The sequence below is a fragment of the Myodes glareolus genome, chromosome 12 (assembly GCF_982192425.1).
Source record: "Myodes glareolus chromosome 12, mMyoGla1.1, whole genome shotgun sequence".
NCBI classification, from domain to species: domain Eukaryota; kingdom Metazoa; phylum Chordata; class Mammalia; order Rodentia; family Cricetidae; genus Myodes; species Myodes glareolus.
In genome coordinates this window covers 26,683,947-26,704,717 of record NC_142037.1, presented here as the reverse complement: position 1 = coordinate 26,704,717, position 20,771 = coordinate 26,683,947, and the positions used below count along the sequence as shown (strand labels likewise).

General features: G+C 43.0%; 1 protein-coding gene across 1 annotated transcript in view; it reads right to left on the bottom strand.

The window, feature by feature from the left end:
* Window positions 1-1,417: 1,417 nt before the first annotated feature.
* The window catches only part of LOC148120230 (calcium uptake protein 2, mitochondrial-like), a 43,466-nt gene continuing 24,112 nt past the window's right edge, over window positions 1,418-20,771 (bottom strand). Inside the window, exons 7-13 of the mRNA XM_087911856.1 lie at window positions 19,225-19,307; window positions 12,727-12,792; window positions 9,129-9,226; window positions 8,120-8,183; window positions 4,764-4,872; window positions 4,209-4,366; window positions 1,418-2,886 (exon numbers count right to left, since the gene is read on the bottom strand). Of these exons, the coding sequence (XP_087767982.1) occupies window positions 2,794-2,886; window positions 4,209-4,366; window positions 4,764-4,872; window positions 8,120-8,183; window positions 9,129-9,226; window positions 12,727-12,792; window positions 19,225-19,307 (671 nt within the window). The 3' untranslated portion in view covers window positions 1,418-2,793. The remainder of the gene's footprint in view (window positions 2,887-4,208; window positions 4,367-4,763; window positions 4,873-8,119; window positions 8,184-9,128; window positions 9,227-12,726; window positions 12,793-19,224; window positions 19,308-20,771) is intronic.

Genomic DNA, 20,771 nt, shown 5'->3' with positions numbered 1-20,771 from the left:
GGAAAACAATTCAGCGCTCACAGCTCACTGAGCTGCCATGAGCTTGGAAGATGACAGGTGTGTGTGGACATGGGATTCTCCTAGCGCACTGTTGAAAAACAGCCCTTCTTTAACTTAATGTTCTGGGTGCCTTGCTGAAAAGCACCTCATCATGTCTGTGGGCCGTGTCTACTGTATCATGTCTGTGGGACGTGTCTACTGTATGTCTGTGGGCCGTGTCTACTGTATCATGTCTGTGAGACGTGTCTACTGTATGTCTGTGGGACGTGTCTACTGTATCATGTCTGTGGGACGTGTCTACTGTATCATGTCTATGGGACGTATCTACTGTATCATGTCTGTGAGACGTGTCTACTGTATGTCTGTGGGCCGTGTCTACTGTATCATGTCTGTGGGCCGTGTCTACTGTATCATGTCTGTGAGACGTGTCTACTGTATCATGTCTGTGAGACGTGTCTACTGTATCATGTCTGTGGGACGTGTCTACTGTATCATGTCTGTGAGACGTGTCTACTGTATCATGTCTGTGGGACGTGTCTACTGTATCATGTCTGGGAGACGTCTCTACTGTATCATGTCTGTGAGACGTGTCTACTGTATCATGTCTGTGGGACGTGTCTACTGTATCATGTCTGTGGGACGTCTCTACTGTATCATGTCTGTGAGACGTGTCTACTGTATGTCTGTGAGACGCGTCTACTGTATCATGTCTGTGAGACGTGTCTACTGTATCATGTCTGTGAGACATGTCTACTGTAGTCCATTGGTCTTGCAAGTGTGTACAATCTTCTGTACTGCGACACATCATTGTCATCATGTCCTTTAGTCCCACAATGCAGGAGGCAGAGGCAGGTGAGTCTCTGAATTTAGGAACATCCTGGACTGCATATCAAGATCTAAGACAGGGGCTGGAGAGGTGGCTCAGAGGTTAAGAGCACCGGCTGCTCTGCCAGAGGTCCTGAGTTCAATTCCCAGCAATCACATGGTGGCTCACAACCTCTCTAACGAGATCTGGTGCTCTTTTCTGGCCAGCAGGCAGAACACTGTATACATAATAAATAAATAAATCTTAAAAAAAAAGATCTAAGACAGGCAGGGTAACATAGCAAGACTCTGTCTCAAAACAATCCAAGTGCCAACTACAACAAGCCCACACAAACCTCCTAACATTTTATGATTTTCGTGTTGCGGTAACACCGGATAAAGGACAGGGGCTGGAGGGATGGCCAAAGGGTTAAAGCACTTGTGCTCTTGCAAAGGACCTGGGTTTTGGTTCCCAGCACCCACATTGTGGCTTACAACATCCATAGGTACATACAAGGTACACACAGTGTAAGTACAATGCTTATACACACAGAATAAGGAAATCTTAAGAAAAAAACAACAGACCAAAGTAATAGTATCATTCAAGTCTAGCTTGGTGAACTAATGAGTTTATTGGGGTTACTTCAGGAACATGGGTGAGGGGCTACTTATAGGAGTAGGGGCTTCCACATACATATACATGCCCACCTGTATACACATACATAAACATGTACATACATCTCCCCATAACATTATTTCATATTTATTTTATTGCCAATTATTTTATAGTGCTATCTTGCATGTTTCCCACAGCCCAATATATCTTCCCTTATGAGACCTTGATCTTATGATCATTGTGTGTGTGTTGTTAGGAAAGTGTGGTATTCAGCTGTGTCCTGTGCAGACTGAGCCCCCAAACCTATGTGTTAGGGAGAGGGTACTGTATTTCTATCTCAAAAGTATGGAAAATTTAGAAGAAGAAAGCCTATTTTTCCTGTATCAATGTCAATACTTTATCCTGCTTCCAGACAGGCCACTGTCACTCTCAGGTTATTTTCAAGGCAGAGAACACACAGTGAGGGAACAGTCACACAGGACAGGACACAGCGAGGGGAACAGTCACACGGGACAGGACACAGCGAGGGAACAGCCACACAGGACAGGACACAGCGAGGAAACAGTCACACAGGACAGGACACAGAGAGGGAACAGCCACACAGGACAGGACACAGCGAGGGAACAGTCACACAGGACAGGACACAGAGAGGGAACAGTCACACAGGACAGGACACAGAGAGGGAACAGTCACACAGGACAGGATACGGTGAGGGAACAGTCACACAGGACAGGATACAGCGAGGGGAACAGTCACATGGGACAGGATACGGCGAGGGAAGCCTGGAGTGAGACTTTAACTGCATTTCTTCGATAGCAAACCAGACAGCTTCTGGCATCGATACCTGTCTTGCGAATTAAGCCCCTGTCCCTGGTGGCGCTTGCTTAGTCTTTTAGAAAGCACTTCGCGTTCTCATGTCCAAGGGCTCAGCGACAGCCTCGGCCTCCAGCTTACCAAAGCATCACTCTGCATACAGGCCTCTGACAATGTAGTGTGTGTTTTTGTCAAGGAACACTTTCTCTTCATTTTATTATATTCTTTAATGAAAATTTACCAAGAAATTACTGAGTCAGAGCTGGGTAGATGGCTTATTAGGTAAAGGCACTTGATGCCAAAGCTCATGACCCAAGTTCAATCTCTGGGACTCCCACGGTAGGAGAGAGCTGGCTCCCACAGGCTGGACTCTGACTTCCACATGCGCACTGTGGCACACATTTTACCACCCCCCCCCCCCAATCCCTGAACCAGAAAATGAGTACATGGCATTTTACATTACAAAGCAACTCAATGACGATTTAGAGAAAGTTAATTCTTTGAAAAAAATGTCACAAATTCTGGCACTTCAAACAATGTAATTGCTATGCATCTTTTCCTTAAAAAGCTTGTTTCCAGGCTTCCTTGACTCCCTTAATGCTCTCCTTCTTGACGCACTTCCAGTACTCCTGCACACTCTGCTGCTGCGACACCTGTCACCGAGAGAGAGGTCAGGCACTGGAATCATGTCTCGTGGCCCTGCTCATTGCCTTCCCATACTCTCTAAAGAAAGCTGAGGGTGGGTTATGTTGCCAAATGCATGTAATGAAACCCATATTTGTTAATTTTCCCCAGATAATATGTGCTGTGGGAATCGGGATCTCTTTTCTAATTGTAAATGAATAATCTTATGTTAGGAACACAAGCATCAGTTCTCGAGCATCCCTTTTATCTGGCTCTCTTCCTAACTATCTACTTACTGTCTGTGCAGACGCTTAAAGTCAAGTTATTCTGATGCGAATTTATTTCATGAGAGTACTTCTAGTAGATCCTAATGCAAACAAAATTCTGGGCTTTCTCTGTCCCCTAGTCAGAGTGCATGTGACTAACTAGCTGCAGCCACGACATGTACTGAGGGTTCTGTGTGCTTCAAAGTTAGCTCCCTATATAGGTATTGTTGATAAATTGATCATTTTCTTCATTATACAGATGAGGTATCTGAGGAACAAACTAAGTGGTTCTTCAAGATTCATCAGTTAGCTGGGTGGCTGTGGTGCACGCCTTTAATCCCAGCACTCAGGAGGCAGAGGCAGGTGGATCTCTGTGAGGTCGAGGGCAGCCTGGTCTACAAGAGCGAGTTCCAGGTCAGTCTTCAAGCTACACAGAGAAACCCTGTCTTAAAAAAACAAAAACGAAAAAGATTCATCAGTTAATACATGACAGGGCAGAATTCGAATCTAATGAGTCCAAGGTCAGTTCCAAGGTCAGATCTAAAGTCAGACTCAAGGTTAGATACTAGGCTATGATTTCTGAAATTAGATTCAGATGTATGTGCACATTCAATATACAAGTGTGCATGTATGTCCAAGTATGTGTGCATGTGTGTTTATAAGTATGTACAATGACAGAGGTCTGAGGACAGCCTTGGGTGTCAATCACTGGCCTGAAGCTCAGAAAGGAGGGTAGTCTGGCTAGCTGGCAAAACCCACAGACCCACCTATCTCTGCTCTCCAGAAGTGAGATTCTAAGCACATGTCACTGTGCCTGGCATTTACCTGGTTCTGGGGACCAAACTCAGGGTCTTACTAATGGAACCATTTCCCCAGACTCAGATTATTCTTAAAGCAAGGAAAATGGTAAATATCATTCTTGTAAAAGACAGTTCAGGGTTTGGTTGTAGTTTAGTTTCTGTGTAAATGATAAAGATTCCATTTAACATATTTCAATTGCTCCAAATTTTAGGTTTAAAACCATTGTTACTAACATGTAAAAACACAGATTAAAAAAAATAATAAACAAACTAAAAATCTGTTACCCATAAACCTCGATGCATCCTGTTTTTCAGTACTCCAAGAAACTCCCCATGGCTGAGGCACTCATCGCCGTCCAGGTCGAAGATCTTGAAGACGGTGTCCAGGACATTGTTTGAGAGCTCCTGTCCAGTTGCCACCTTCACAGCTCTCTTAAACTCCACTACAAGGCAAAGCAAGAAACCGCGATCAACCAGGTAAATTAGTCTAAGTGGATTTAATCCATAACTTCCCATTATTTGAGAAGAGTATTCAAATCACGAGTGTGCTCAAATCACGAGAGTATTCAAATCATGCATTTGGTTGAGAAATGTCATGAGGGTAAAGCAGGGTATTTCAAGTTAATCAAGGTTCCCAGTAACATATTCAATTCCATGTCCTTCCCTTTCTTGAGAATAAGAAAGTAAAAGCAGATAAAGTGACTCTTGAGTAAGCCTGCAGGGCTATGCAGGGAGAATAACAAGATCATTATCTTACTGCTAGTCACCCCCTTATGGGTATCATCCACTCGACAGTGAGACTACGTACAGACAATGAAAATGAAATGATCCGTATCTTACCCAGCCTCACGGGGCGATGAGCTAAGCTAAACATTTGCAGGGCGATAGCAAAGTCTTCCAAATGCGTTGTAAAATGGCAAAATGACTTGAACTCATCCAAAGTAATGCTCTAATAAAATAAAAGGTTTTTTAATTATAATTTTACATATACATTGAAATATTTTTTTCTTTCTTTTTTAGTTTTTCGAGACAGGGTTTCTGTGTAACAGCCCTAGCTGTCCTGGAACTAGATCTTGTAGACCTCAAACTCACAGAGATCTGCCTTTAAAGGCGTGCGCCACCACCGCCACGCTATACATTGAAATCTTATTCATGTTAAGTCTTCTATCCTAAAGCTTATGAACATAGATCTTTCTAAGCAAGTTGATAAAATGTTAAAGACAGAACAGAGTGAAATATGGAGGTAGAGGCAGGTGAATCTCTGTGAGGTTGAGGCCAGCCAAGGTCTATGGAGTAGAACCGAGATTTGAACCTTGATCTATCTGATTTCAATATCTACGTACTTAAGAACAAACAAAACCTAAGTTTAAAAGCTACCTTTACCAGTAAAAAGAACTTGGAAAGGGGGCTGGAGATGGCTCAGCAGTTAAGAGCACTGGCTGCTCTTCTAGAGGTCCTGAGTTCAATTCCCAGCAACCACATGGTGACTCACAGTCTTCTATAGTGGGATCTGATGCCCTCTTCTGGCATAAAGTCATATATACAGGTAGAGTACTCATAAAATTAATAAGTCTTAAATTTAAAAAAAAAGAAATTAGAAAATTCTCTTCCTTCAACTGATGCTGCCTGAATTGATCTGAAACTTAGTATACCTATTGCCTTGATCTCCAGAGTAGCTGGGTTACAGGTACATGCCAGCTGAAGCAGTGGAAGTTCTGACAGAAAATTCTTATTTCTGCAGGGCCTCTCAGGACCTGCCCTCTGTCCAGATGTGGTCTGCTCAGGTCCCACTACTTTCAGCCTTTGTGGGGCAATCAAAGTTGTAAAATTGCAACAAATTAAAAAAAATATATTATTTTTCTTATGTGTATGGGTGTTGTCTGTGGACCACTTGCATGCCTGTGCCCATGGCAGGCAGAACAGGCGTTAGATGCCCTGGATGAAGTTCCAGACAGTTGTGAGCCGCCATGTGGGTGCTGCAATCAAACTGGGTCTTCTGCAAGAGCAGCAGTGTTCTTAACGTGGGCCATCCCTCCAGTCCCAACAAAAGAACTATAAAGAATATATGACCAAGGTGAAAAAATGTCAGCAGTGTGAAGGGTAACAAGCCTTCCTTCCTCCTCCCATCCCTCTTCTGACCTCACTGCAAAGGCATGGACAGCACCTGTATGCTTCCAGAAATACACAGCTCATATAAAAGCTGCAGGGGAGGACATTTCTTTTAGCTTAATAATTAATGGACACCAACATAGAAACAACGACTTAGGTCTACATGAAATTATCTGCAGCTTTTGCGGCAACAGTGTGAATCTATGTGACACAACACACTTTTTTTTAAAAAAAAAAAGATAAAACCAGCATCTTACTTTGAGCAAAGTCACATTGATAGCTGTCAGATTAAACTTTTACTTTCTTGAACAAGAATCTAGAAAAATTGCACTAGGGTTTATTACTTGAGTAATGTCAAAGCCATTATGAGCATCCTATGCGTTCATGTGTTGCAATCTCCTTTAAATAAATTTTACCTTTTGTGTGCCATAATACAGTTTAAAACGGGTAGAATATATACATTGGATGAAAAAGATATATACAAGGGATAAAGAAATATACAATCAGGCTAGTGGGAGAAAACCACCATTGTTAATAGCTTGCTTTAGGGTCTGCATTTCTCCCATAAACTCCCAAGTGTAGAGGGGAGAATGGGCATAGATGTCTATCTCTGCGATGAGCGCCTGTCACCCTCAACATTTGCTGAATGTACCGGATGCACAGATTTTTGATGCTGTTTCTTTCTGGGTCAAAGCAGAATTTTGTCTAAAACTGAATGCATTTTGGGTTGTGGGTTGAACTAATCAACAGAGATATTTTACTGATATATTTTGCATTTTATTTTACTCAATTTTATTGTATTGTGTACTATGATAATATTCAATGATTTTTTGTGTTAGCGTGTTCATGTGTTTTAGTGTGTGTGTTAGTGCATGTATATGGATGTATGCATGGCTATGTGTGTATGGGTGCATATGTAGGTGTGTGCAGGTGTTAGTGTGTGTGTATGGGTGCATGTGTGTATGCTGGTGTATGTGTGTTTCAATGCTTGCGAAGGCTACAGATTAAAGTCTGTTGTCTTCCTCTATCACTTTTCCACCTTATTTTTTGAGACAGGGTCTGCCATTGCCGATCCAGTGGATCTGTCTGACCAGTGAGCTCCAGGGATCCTTCTGCTTCCGCCTCCATAGCACTGGTGTTCCAGGCATGTGCCGCCATGTCTGTTTTTCATAGATTTGCTGGCAAACAAACTCAGGTCCTCGTGTTTATAGAACAAGCACTTAACTGGCTGAGTGCTCACCGCCCCTTGACTGATTTGCAACAGGGTTATTAGAGAATGCTTTACTTGTAGATGAGTCTGTAGGGAGCGAAGAGGCGAGCACAACAGCTGTGCTGTTCTTTTCCACCTTCTGAGACAGGTGGGAAGAGGGTAGGAGACTGGGGGGCTGACCAGGGAGACGGAGCAAGGGGCAAAGAAGTGTGCTGGGCTGCCGCAGCACTGGAGAACCGGAGACCAAGAGGGCACGAGAAGGGGATTCACAGAAGTGAGAGAAAAGCCGAGGTGACGCCTCATTCTGAACAGCGCTGGCTACAGTATGTGTCTGTTCACTGCTACCAGCCATGAAAGGGAAGAACACACCTCTCTTTTCACACCGCAGCTTCTTTGCAATGCAAACCCATCTATCTTCATGGGCTACACGCCTTTCCCCGGGTCTCTCTTTTATCTACTCCTAACTTCCCACGTGGGGTAAAATCTCTTCATGGACAGAAGCATTCAGTGCAATGCATCTGAATGGCGTTCATGTTTCCCACATAGCTTGTAAAAAGGATTACGCTTAGTGTTTGAGACACAACAGCATATGGTGTATATGTGTATACAGACTTAGCAAATCTTAGCAGAAATGCAGGGAGCTGAGGATGTTGCAGGCCCCCTGCTTTCCATATCAGGATTTTTTTTTTCTGGTGTTCTGATCTGCTGCTTTCTAGTACCTGTTTAGAAACCGTGTTCCAGAGAGTTCTCCAGGGAGGCCCAGGGAGGAGGTAAGCAAGGACTACAGTAACCAGATACTCTAATTTTACGAAGAAACAAGTTCAGGGAAGTATGTTCATGACGCTTTATCTGAGACACGGAACTGTCTGCTTCCTACCGCACTGCTGTCACAATACAGCCGTCGGTCGTGCAGATTTATGCTGGACCTCTGCAGAAGAGGCCTGTATAGACCAGAGCTGAGTCTCCACATCTCAGGACAGGATCAGTGCACAGTAAGTCTGGCTGAGATGAGTCAGTGCTGGTCCCAGCAGAGCTGCACTCAGGGACACAGTGTATGACCTTGTTTTGTGTTAAACTGGGCTGCTTGTTTAGTGTTAAGAACAAAATTGCTGGGTGGTGGTGGCGCACACCTTTAATCCCAGCGCCCAGGAGGCAGAGTCAGGTGATCTCTGTGAATTCGAGGCCATCCTGGTCTACAGAGTGACAGCCAGAAGCACACAAAGAAACCTTGTCTCAAAAAACCAAAACAAAAAGCTCAAAGTGATGCTTGGGGCATTTTTCTTATTTGCCAGTATCAAGTAACCAAAAATAACTATTACATTTTATAGCCAGACATTATTTTTTAAAAACAGGCTAGAATATTTAAGAATAGTAACTTTATGTTTTATAGGTTAAATTTTCAGTGATAAATACCTTAAAGAACCATAGAGAGTATTAGGTCTAGAGCAGTGGTTCTCAGCTTTCCTAACGCTGTGACCCTTAATACCTTCATGTTGTGGTGACCCCAACCATAACATTATTTCATTGCTACTTCATAACTGTGATTTTGTTACTGCTATGAATCACAATGTAAGTATTCTGGAGACAGAGGTTTGCCAAAGGGGTCAGAAGCTGACAACTGCCGCCGTACAGTTCTAGGAAATGAGGATATTCAGTTTCTTCCCTTCTTCCCCTCTCTCTTTTCTTTTCTCGGCTTTTTGAGACACGGTTTCTCTGTGTAGCCCTGACTATCCTGGAATTCATTTTGTAGATGAGGCTGGTCTCGAACTCACAGAGATCTGCCTGCCTATGCCTCCTGAGTCCTGGGATTAAAGGTGTGTCTCATCACTGCCTGGACAGTTTCTTCATTTCTTACATATAACATTTCCCCCAAATTTTATGTTTACCTTCGAAATTCTTTATAATGAAGCTTTTTTTCTCCCTTTTTCCCAAAGAAACGCACTTGAAGGGTTGTGTTAATCCCAGGCTCTTTCACTGCTGGTTCCTATAAAGAAGCACAGAAAGAAACCTGTGAGTGGGAGCTTGGGGAAATGTCCGCGAGTGTGTCCTGTAGGTCGTGAAGGCAATGAGGGCAGTCACTCCTGCCTACGACCTTGGCTAACAGGACTCCCCCCAACTTTCACTAACCTCCTCTGTGATGAAACTCTACAGAAACTAAGAACAGAAGGGACACGCCCTAAGAGGACAAACCTACAGTTGAAACTGGGGAAGTTGAAAGTCTAGAGGGTCCAGGGTGGGACTCCTCACTCACATTCAGTACAGCTGGGTTACAGGTGCGTGCTGCCACGCTGCACTAGTGGGCCGAGTTCCTCCTAGCGCTCCTTGAAGCGCTCTGACACTGCCACCCAGAGGCTCTCTGGAGCCCACACCAAACTGGCCTGGAGTCCAGTGCCCACTGATCCTTCCAGCTCCACCCTACTCTGCTGTCCTCACTGCCAACTTCTCCCTGCACAGAGTGGCAGTCCAGACCGGGCCACTGCTGAACTACAGCCAGCAGCACAGACTTACTTTTCTCCAGAACCTTCTGTCTAAAACAGGGGCTGTGTAACTCAAACAACTAGAGGCCTGCAGCTCCTGGGCACTCTTGGCAAAGGCCTCATCTGCCCCGGGCCCACAGACACCATTATCTGTGTCTATTCCACTCAGTTGGCTATGACTAGAAGTTTTTAATTTTAGATTCAGATTTCCACAGTCCTAAGGTTCTACATATCTAGTGAAGCATAGGGTGTCTGCCTCAGGATTACAGAACGAGGGGACAAATCAGCTGAATAGCCAAATGACCCAAAATTTAAGCTCAGAAGAGGGATAGCTTCTATGTTTGACATTTACCAAACATCAGACCAAATGTCAAAGCTTTAGTAAAATTCATGGTAGCTAAAACATTTTTACTAATTCTTTAAGAATTTCATACAATGTATTTTGATTATATTTACCAACTTTTCCCCTTAATTTTGATTTGGTAATTTTGTTTTTCTAATTAGATTTAGATTTAAGTCTTGCTCTGAGCATAGAATTAAATGAAGTTAGGTTTCACACCACATCTGCTTTAAAGTCCCTGGTTAGGAGACTCTGGTTTCCCTTTACAAGTCCACTGTAACGTTTATTCTTTTGAGACAGGTTTGCAGTAGCAAGGAGGACCGTGCTCTCCTGGATGGGGCTGCATATCTGCCTGACAGAACCCAGGACGCTGAGGATGCCCTGTAAACACCACCACTGAGAGCACTGTCAGTCTCCCTGCCCGGTTCCCCTCTTGAAAGATCTATTTATGTATGTGGTTGTTCTGTCTACATGGATGTCTGTGCACCAGAAGAGGCACTGGATCCCGTAGGCCTAGATTTATAGATAGCTGTGAGCTGCCATGTGGGTGCTAGAAATTGAACTCAGGATCTCTGGAAGCTCAGTCAATACTTTTTTAAAAAATAATTTATTTATTCTCATTTTATGTACATTGCTGTTTTGCCTACATGTATCTCTGTGTGAGGGTATCAGATCTTGGAGTTACAGACAGTTATTAGCTATCATGAGGATACTGGGAATTGAATCTGGATCCTCTGGAAGAACAGTCAGTTCTCTTAACCACTGAGCCATCTCTCCAGCCCCCTCAGTCAATACTCTTAACTACTGAGCCCTCCTCTTGCTTTTTCTTGAGGTAAAGATCTTGCCATAGCCCAACTTGGCCTTGAAGCTGTAATTCTACCTCAGAGCCCCAGATTCTGAGGTTTAAGGAGTACAGCACTGTTTTAACAATTTAAACATACTTTGCTCTAAGCAAACAAATATTTCTAAGTTTTCATTTTTGTTTCAGGGAATGTCTCATTCATGTATTAATACACACCTGCCATTGTGTATGTGTGGTGTGCATGTGTATCGTTCATTCACATGTGTGGGCACAGGTGTCTTTGCTGGTGCACACATGTGAAGGCTCAAGGCTGATGCAGTTCCTTTGGATTGCTCGCCCTTGCAGTGAGGCAGGGTCTCTAACTGGCCCTACCCTGCCCTGCCAGAGCCCTGTATCTGCAAGGTTGCCGTCACTGTGGCCCTTCCACCCACACAGAGTGTATGTGAGTTGAGCTCTCCTGCTTCCACGCAATGCTTTAGACACTGAGCCATTTCTCCAGCTCTTAATTACTGTTGTTTTTAACAGTGTTTGTGTGTGTGTAGGCCAGAAGACAACCCTAGGTGTCACCCTCTTTGTTGTTTTTAACAGTGTTTGTATGTGTGTAGGCCAGAAGACAACCCTAGGTGTCACCCTCATTGTTGTTTTTAACAGTGTTTGTATGTGTGTAGGCCAGAAGACAACCCTAGGTGTCACCCTCAGGAATATGAACACTTTTTTGGGAATCAGGTCTCTCACTGGCCCAGAGCTTACCGACTAGGTTAGGTTAGGTTAGGTAGCTTGTCAAGGAACCCCAAGGATACTCTTGCCCACTTTCCCAGCATTGGAATTACAAACATACACTACCAAATCTAGCTTTTACGTGGGCTCTGGGGATTGAGTTTATGTCCTTGGGCTTTCAATGCAAATGCTTTACCAACTGGGCAGTTCTCTAGCCTGGACTAAATAAAAATAATTTTCTTCCTAAAATGACAACTGGGCATCAGGTATCCTCCCCTGCTGTGATGTCAGTGGAGGGAAGGTTGTATTTGGTTTTTGAGAGGGTATCTTTGTGTAGCTCGGGCTGCCCTTGAACTCACAGAGATCTGTCTGCCTCTGCCTTCCGAGTGCTGGGATACAGATGTGCTCTGGCAGAGGCTGTGATTTTTAAAAACTTACACATTTTGAAATAGATATGTTCTAAAGTAGAGTGATTCAAGTTTAAGAAAATCTTGCAAGATGGACTTAGAATCACCAGATGACAGTCAGCTGAAATGTACTGCTGCACACCACCGCTGGTACACACCACCGCTGGTACACACCACCGCTTGTACACACCACTGTTGGTACACACCACTGTTGGTATATACCACTGTTGGTACACACCACCGCTGGTACACACCACCGCTGGTACACACCACTGTTGGTACACACCACTGTTGGTACACACCACCGTTGGTACACACCACTGTTGGTACACACCACTGTTGGTATACACCATTGGTGGGAATGGAAATAGTGACCCACACGAATACTGGTTAATACTGGTCAGCCTGTTAACCTACTCAACAGTCACACGCTCTGATCCAGCAACTCAATTTGTGGTCAGTCATCCCTAAGATATAGTCACATGATTATAAAATACCATAATCCTAGGATTGTTCCTTGCAGCCTTATGAACTATGAAAGACAGATATGTTAAATACTTCCCAAGAAGGGGAACGACAGCATAAATATTGTAGCCATACAACAATGTACCCTGAAGCCACAATGAGATGAGATAATGAGCTATGGAGACAGCTTAGTGTGTAGAGCACTTACCACACAGTGTGAGGACCAAAGTTCAGGTTTTACCAACACCATGTGTTTGGAAGCATTTCCTTACATACCTGGGATTCGGTCTCATTCGTCTTCACTGTCTTGAAGTCATCTTGCTTACTTATGATCTTCTGCAACTGAAAAGATTACAGACACACACTTACAAGGCTGAAGTAACCTGAAGACAGATGCTTAGCTGTTACAGGGCATCTGGCTGTCTGCGGCTGGCTGTAGGCCATGCAAGACTGCAGGATTAAGCAGGCAGAAAGGCCGCCAGGGCCACAGTTCTCTGCTTAGCAGCAGCTCCTCCAGCAGACGAGCTACGGTCTGCCTTTCACTCCTTTCGGATGGTTTACACTTGGGCGTGCTTCTGACACCGCTGACACTTTACAGCCACATTTCAGATGCACATCACAAACAAGGCCACTCTTCTACAAATGCTGGCCCTTTTATTTATTTGTAACATGTTGAAATACTTAAATTTTTGTTAACCATAAAACTGTTAACAGTTTCTTAAAACTGAGTATGTGAAGTAACCTACCTATCTTCCAGAGTCATTTGTACCAGTCTTCATATGGGAAGCAAATTAAAAGAAAGGATTAAAAAGAAGTGAGATGTACACACAATCTCAAACTATGGTTTAAATCAATCAGGAAACAAATCATCAGGACTTTCTTTTAAAGAATGACTTGTTAGTAACTTATAAACTGCTAACATTAAGTCACAGATTATCAATCCACACTTGGCGCCCTTCTATGTTTAGTTAGACAAATGGTTTATGCTGGGTGCTCTAGAGTCCTCCCTCCCGTGCTCCATGCACTCCTGGCTTCAGGGAAGAAACTGAAAGCTTGACATCAGTTTCACCTTTCATGTCTGCCATTGAAAACCCCACGGTACAGCGCCAGGGCCAATCCTCACACTCTGTATCCCTCCTTTGACCAACACCTGCACTTCTTTCATTCAGAAATGAATATAATCCAATAAAGATAAGAGCAACAGACTACCATGTAAGGAGCACTCAGCCTCTGGGAGGAGCAACACTCTTTAGTGCTCCCTGTTTGGTTACTCTGGACAGTGCTTCAGAAAAAAATTACATACATTTAAATCCAGATCCTGGCCAGGCAGTGGTGGTACACGTCTTTAATCCCAGCACTTGGGAGGCAGAGGCAGGTGGATCTCTGTGAGTTTGAGGCCAGCTTGGTCTATAAGAACTACTTCCAGGACAGGCTCCAAAGCTACAGAGAAACCCTGTCTTGAAAGACAAACAAACCAACGAAAACAAAATAAGAAAAACAACAACAAAAAAGAAATTCTGAATGACTGAGGACATACTGTTGAATGGGTTTCTGAATCTCTGTTGACCAACACCTTCAGTTTCAGACTGAAAATGAATTAGGCAGAGTCAATTTTATTTCTCTTTGCTTCCAAGACAGTTTACATTCAGGAATGAGAGAATCATTACAAAACCAAGGAGGATAAACTCTATCAAAGGCTTTTCTATGTATTTAGCAGCAACTCTAGCAGGTGTATTTAGTTTGATCAACTCCTAACACTCTTAGACTAAGAGCACAGTCCTTTCCATCAGTATGAGAGTAGCTCGGAATGAAAGGACCACCTAAGGAGCCGTTTCCCCGGTGAACAGACTGGTCATTAATCTACTGTCTGGAGAAGCTGCTTAAAACCCTGGCACTCGGCCCACAAGCAGACATACCATCTATCAAGGTGAAGATTACACAGATCAGCTATTACTGGCTTTGGTCACTGTGCATACTGTTTGTCACACCTGACAGAGAGCAGCTCACGTAGATGGCGACTTTCACCAGTTTTCAGGCTGAAGAAGTAGGCACCGTGTTATCTCACAGCTTTTTCATCTACGTGTTAACAAAGCACAAAGGCTCACTAGTACAGAACTTACAAATTGAGGCAATCTGCACGTTAGGACACTTTCACAAGACATTACAGACGTGTATCTTATACTGCACCACCACACCTGGCTCTTTCAAGAACGTGAATATGTATATATGTATATGTGTGTGTGTGTGTGTTTATTAAACTAAGGACCATGGACGTTAAACAATTAAAATAATTAATAGAAATGTAGTTCTCTTCCTTGAAATACTTTCTTCAAAAATTGACAAATGTATCAATCCCCTGGCTATCAAGTTCTATTTCTACAGCCAGCACAAAGAGCCCTCTATAGTCATACAAGGTTGGCTTTAAAGTCTTAACCTTCCAACAATCAGTGATGTGTCCCAATGGTTACTTTCTTTTTCCTTTCTATGTGTGGTGCGTGTGCATGTGGAGGTCAGAGAGCAGCCTGGGGTTTTCTGCCATCAGTTGACACTGTCCTGAAGCCATCTTGAGTACTTACCATCTTCTGTAGCTGACAAGACTTCAGACGAGCTTCTATGCCACCACAGCTTTGTGATTTTTGCCTCGGGTCACCCCCAAACATTACTGAAGTGCAACTCTGAGCTTTGGAATTGTGATGGTGATACCTGCAGGGGTCTTGTTCAGTATATCCGAGAAGATTACATCTAGCTGAGTGGTGGTGGCGCACACCTTTAATCCCAGCATTTAGGAGGAAGAGGCAGGTGGATCTCTGTGAGTTCAAGCTCAGCCTGATCTACAGAGCGAGTTCCAGAACAGGCAGGGTTACACAGAGAAACCCCATCTCAACCATCCCCTCCCCAAAAAGAAAATCGCCTCTAACTCCACTACTATAAAGACATACACCTCATGACTAACAGGAATAACACCACAAAGTTTATCCAGGTCTTGGAGAATTACACATGTGCAAATTCTACATGTTGGTTAATCTGAGAGAATCAATTCTCTACCTCGAGGCCTTTTCACATAAATGCCTCTCTAAGGTAGATGAAGTAGCTGGATAGCAATGGTGTCTTCTAAGCCACTGCACAGATATTTCAGGTTCTATGTGTGCAATCTTTAACTTAAGTTGCTTTAACTTAAGTTCTTTTAAAAATGATCATATATCTCAAAAGGGGGTGCTGGTGAGGTGGCTCGGAGTATCAAAGGCAATCTTGATGACCTAATTTGAACTACAGGATCCACAGTGGAAGGAGAGAACTGACTCCTGTTAGCTGTCCTATGACACTGTCCCATGGCATGTGTGTGCTCCATGTATACACATCCATGTACACACACACACACACAATCTCAAAATAATTTCCCAAATTTACTGATAGAAAATTTTCATTTCCTATTTATTCTCCAGTCTCTATGTCTCTTTAAAAATTTTATGTGTATGAATGTTTTGTGTGCATGTTCGTATGTGTAGCATGTGTGTGCCTAGCGCCTGTGAATGTCAGAAGAGGGCACAGGATTCTTGGAACCAGAGTTACAGGTGGTTTTGAGCTGCCATTAGGTTCTGGGTCCTACACAAAAGCAAAAATAATGTTCTCAACTGCTGAGCTATCTAGCCAACCCACTTAACCTTTCTTTTGAGATGTTTCTGTAATAATTCCTGCTGATGAACAAAACTTCAGATGTCTCTACTCAGTACCTATCTATTCAACCATTTAGAAAGTTTGGTATTAAACATTTCCCCTTTCTTTCTATACCTTTCTTTCCAAGATTTGCTAGCCTTTCTCTTGGTCTTTCTGGAATCTCTAGGACTCTGCTTCTTGCTCTTGGAAATCCGACTATTGCCATCACTGGGAATGAGACTGAGGACTCTTTCTGCAAGGCTTCTGCACTCTAATAAATGCACACTGCTGATAAATCTGCTTCTCGTTACTACGGGTAAAATTGTAACAGCTGGAAAAAAGTCATAAAAACCTATGAGGAGTCTTTATTTAGACTGCTTTGCCAAGTACCTTTACATATTTGCGGCACATCGCTGTAGAGCATTTTTCTGGACAGGGACTTGCCATACAACCTGTGCTGGTGTGAACTCCGTGACCCTTCTGCCTCACCTTCTTGGGTGCTCTTTGCTGCACTAGGAATCACAGAGACTACACACGCTACATCTATAGCTAGGTAAGAAAAGTAACAAGGAATTTAAATTAGTCTATTCAACTAAAATGCCTTCATTCTAGAGCAGACATTTAACTTAACCATGTTTGTTATACAGGTATTTTTGTGTATTTACACTGCAGCAGCTGTATATGTTAAATGCTGTATATTTGCAGGCATGTGTGCATGCCTGTGTTTGAGCAGAGACCAGAGCACCATGACGGATGCCCTCTTCTATTGCTCTCTGTCATATTCCCTCAAGACAGAGTCTCTTACTCAGTCTGGAACTCGCTGGTTTTTGTTAGCCTGATTGACCAGCATGTTCCCAAGATTCACCCACCTTCATCCCCACACTGGGGTTATAGATGTGCATGGCCACATGTGGGTGCTGGTGCTCTGAATCCAGGCCCTCCTGCTGTGCAGAAAGTACTCCGAGCCACCGAACCATCTCCCTGGCCTACTGCCTTCATTTCTAAAAATTGACTCTTAAACAGAGCTACCACTCCTGGTCACTTTAGGTAAGACAGTCTCTGCACTTTAGCCCCGAGGGTCTGCCTGCCACGCGACAGTCTACTCAGATTTCATATCATCCACCCTCACTTCCTCACGTGGCTAGATGGACACATCTACTCTGGATCATTCCTGATAACGTTAAGCATTGGGGAGTCTAGTTTTTGTGGGGCTGCACTGTTTTACACTTCATTCTCTACTGAGGTCTTTTTCTGCTCTTCCTCTGTTCTAAGGCTTTGCAAGAGTTTCTTGTACAAAAAAAATTCAAAGCTACGGTATGGAGCTGGGTCAAAAATTTTACTAAGTATAATTTATGTAGAACAAAATACACCTTACATGGCCATGTAACCACCAGTGATCAAGATTTGAAGAAGTATTCAGCATTTCAGACCTCTTCTCTCTTCCTTTACCCCTTCCTGGTTACAGACAAGCGAGAGTCTGCTGTCCTTGAGTATGGACATGAAGAACTGTACATACACAGGATCCTACAGTCCATACTTGAGTACGGACATGAAGAACTGTACATACACAGGATCCTACAGTCCATACTTTTCCCTTCATTTCAACTCATCCCTCCCGCTGCTTACTTAACACTTTGTTCCTTTTGTTGCGCAGCAGAAGTCTACTGCATAGATAACACTTATGTATCTAGTCACTTTTCACAAGCATTTTGGTTGCTCCCAGAGACTGGGGTTGAGTAAAGCTGCTATGCATATTTATATTCAGTTCCTGGGTGAACATATGTTTTCTATCTTTATTTATTTATTTATTGAGACAGGGTCTCACTATGTAGCCTCCTGGCCTGGAACTTCGTACATAGACAAGACTGGCCTTCAACTTACAGAGATTCACTTGCCAGCTATTCTGTGTTTTTGAGACAGAGTCTCTCTCTGTAGCCCAGGCTGGCTTAGAATTCACTCCCTGGCCTTGGTTGGCCTAGAACTCATGGCAAGCCTTCTAAATTTTGCAAATATTGGGATTACAAGGTTGAGCCACCTCACCCACTTATATTTCTTTTCTTTGACTGTAAATCTAGGAATAAAATTCTCAAGTCATACACTAAGCATGTATTTAACTTTGAAAGCAGATGGCAGTTTTGCTTTTCAACCCAAGCATCATCTTATTTCTATGAGCAATATACACATATAATAAAGAGACTGCTATTGTTTCACACCTCCATAGCCAGGCATAGCGGCCCACACCTTTAATAGCAGTAGAGTTCAGGACAGCTAGAGTCACATAGAGACACCCTGTTTTGGGAAAACAAAACCCAAACCCCCAAAACCCAACCAACCAACCAACCAACCAAAATGCCACAAATCAGTCATTTATGCACACACACAATTTGTCATTCACATACCCTCACTGGTTGACAATGATGTGCACAATTTACTAAGTTTGTAACCATTTCCTCCTCTGCATAAACTACAGAGTGCAACCAACAGTTTGCTCTGAGGTGTTTATTTCATATCAGCACCAGCTTTTAGAAATCAGAGTGGAATTCACTGTTTGGAAGGTTAGAACTATGTCCTCAAAAAAACAATATTATTAAATACTCAGCTGTATTTACAGTTTTCCAAATATTAGCTGTACCTAGTTCCTAAAACATTTGCACTAATTTACATTTTTTGGCATATTATTCTTCACAAAGGCTTACCTTTCTATTACTTGCTTTTGATATGAGAATGATTTAAAACACATCTTTAACATGCATTCTTTAAAGCATATATGATCTATACGGTCCTTTTTACTGTATGATGCAGATGTTAAAAGCGCATCTCTTCTAGAATCTTATGCTCTAAGCACTTGTCATTTTCTCCAAGATTGTATTTCAGAAAGTTTTCAAGTTTGTTTTTAATTGATATATATGAGTGCTTTGCTTGCATGTAAGTTTGTGCTCTATGTGTGTGTCTGGTGACTGCAGAGGTCAGAAGAGGGAACTGGAACCCAGGTTCTCTGCCATTAGGAGCTAGGTCTGAACGTGCAAATGCTGTGACCCTTCAAAGGCTAACAAGGAGCACCGCTTTGATGTTTAAGGAAGTGTCAATCACCTGATAACCCCGATCCAAGCATGCACTCACCTTAACGAACTCCTTCCTTTCGATCATCTCATTGCCATCTGCATCTAGCATTTTAAAAGCGACATGGAATCCAGTGTGAGGTTCTGCAAGGACGTGAACAATGAACAATTATTTAGTTGTTGGCAAAATGCTAAGTATTTGTAGCTACAAAAACCTTCCAATTTGAAATAAATGACCAAAAAGTATGTAAGCAAAAGCCAGAGGAAAGGATCTTGTTCATATTTTCTTTCTTTCTCATTACTTTTTCTTTTTTATTCCTTACTTTCTCTTTCTTTTTTGACACAAGGTTTGTCTGTGTAGCCTTGGCTGTGCTGGAACTCACTCTGTAGACCAGGCTTGTCTTGAACTCAGAGATCCACCTGCCTCTGCCTTCAAGTGCTGGGATTAAAGCGTGCCCTACCACTACCCAGCTAGGAAAGTTCTCTTTCAAACAGTACTTGATGTTGAAGCTCTGGCCTCTCAACATCGCCCATGGAGCTGGGCTGCACACCCTGCACAACAAATTACTGTGAGAACTTAACCCTACCCCTGGCCTTCTGGTATTCTCACAGCACTCCTGCTATTTGCATATTATTGCTATTCTTTTTTACTTTTTTAGTTTTTAAAAACCTTTTACTTTGCCATTCTTGACAACTATAAAACGTATGCCCGCATACCCTTCCTCTAGTGTTAACATTTTCCAATTCCAATGCACACTTATCAAGACTAAGATATTAACATTGCTACAGCATATGAACCACGAAAAGCAGAGTTTGTAATTTTCATTCATGCTGTGTTTGCTTTAGAATCAATGTAAGGTATTTTGCATTTAGTTGCCATGTCTGCTTAGTCTCATCCACATATGAGAATTCCTTAATCTTTTCTGTTTCCACTACTGGAATACTTTGAAAGGCAAGAATCTTGTTCAGTTTTTTTAAAAAAAATATCCCTAAGAGGCCAAACATGGTGGCCCATGCCTTTAATCTTGGAGGCAGAGGCAGAAGGGTCTCTGTGAATTTAAGAGAGTTTCAGGTCAGTCTGGGTCACATTGTGAGACTCTCCACAGAACTATAGAACTAACTCCTTCCCCTCCCTCCCTCCCTCCCTCCCTCCCTCCCTCCCTCCCTCCCTTCCTCCCTCCCTCCTTCCCTCCCTCTCTCAGAAGGCTAACCATGATTTTGCTCTTTCTTTCTCAGAGAATACTTAATCATGATTTTTTTCCTTCTCTTGAACAACACTATGATTTTTCTTCTCCCTCAGAAAATACTAACCACAATTTTCCTGTTTTTCTGTTCAGCAAATACTCTGTCTCAGAAACAAAGGTGCCATAGTGTGTGGGTAGAAGAGCCCACTCTAAGTTAACATTATTTTGCAGATGGAGAGATTAAGATTTGTGTGTGTGTGCGTGCGCGCGCGCGTGCTTGTGTGAGTCCACCTGTGCACATACCTGTGGAAGCCAGAGGCTGATGGAGATTTGGGTTATTGCTCTCCACCTTATAGCTCTCACGGAATCTGGAACTTTTGCTGCTATTCTACTAGACTGGGGAGCCAGTGAGCCCTACCCCCAG